Raw genomic sequence first — 793 nt, 5'->3', positions numbered from 1 at the left:
ACATAACACAAGCTTTTTTAGGTTTACATGAAGCAGCAATATACACCTGGGTGGTTCCGTCTGCTGCTGCTGATGATGATGAGGAGGAGGAGGAGTATGAGGATGAGGAGGAGGAGCAGCAGCAGCAGCAGCAGCAGCAGCAGCAGCAGAAAGTTGCTGCGAAAGATATGGAAGAACATAGAGCTAGTAACGCCGCTGCTGCTGCTGCTGCTGCTGCTGCAGCAGCAGCAGCAGCAGCAAATGATGCTGATGCACAGGGGAAACGGAAATATAGTGCTGATGTTGATATACACCCAAAGACAACACAAGCAGCAACTGCTGCTGCTGCTGCAGCTGCTGCAGCAGCAGCAGCAGCAGCAGAACAAACACCTGCGGGGGCACATACACAACTGGCAGCAACAACGCCGTCTGCAGCAGCAACTCCAGCAGCACTAGGAGCAGCAACAACGACACCAGGAGCAGCAGCAGGAACAGCAGCAGCAGCAGCAGCAGCAGCAACCCCCTCACGTCGTTCTATGCTGCCTCTATCTACAGGCGAAGGCAGCAGCTCACACCTCAGTGGCTCTGGGTTGCGTCACGCAGCAGCAGCAGCAGCAGCAGCAGCAGCAGCAGCAGGAGAGAGGGGAGATGAGACGCATGCACTGGAGTATGCAGCAACACACTCAGCTGTCTCCTCTTCTGCTGCAGCAGCAGCAGCAGCAGCAGCAACTGCTGCTGCTGCAACAGGACTAGAACCCATGCACTCAAAGGATGGAGGACTCCTTAAGAAAAGAACAGAAGCAGAACAGGTACG

The 793-nt window shown here is 55.1% G+C and overlaps 1 protein-coding gene across 1 annotated transcript in view; it reads left to right on the top strand.

Moving 5' to 3' along the window:
- Positions 1–793, top strand: part of EMH_0056860 (uncharacterized protein) — a gene marked incomplete at both ends in the record, with an annotated part of 1050 nt that overhangs the window by 133 nt on the left and 124 nt on the right. The window contains one exon of the mRNA XM_013497406.1: positions 3–793. Coding sequence (XP_013352860.1) covers positions 3–793 — 791 coding nt within the window. The remainder of the gene's footprint in view (positions 1–2) is intronic.

Source organism: Eimeria mitis, genomic scaffold, assembly GCF_000499745.2.
Source record: "Eimeria mitis Houghton genomic scaffold, Emh_scaff2651, whole genome shotgun sequence".
NCBI classification, from domain to species: Eukaryota; Apicomplexa; class Conoidasida; order Eucoccidiorida; family Eimeriidae; genus Eimeria; species Eimeria mitis.
The sequence above is the reverse complement of the archived record's forward strand: the minus strand, read 5'-3'. Positions and strand labels throughout refer to the sequence as shown.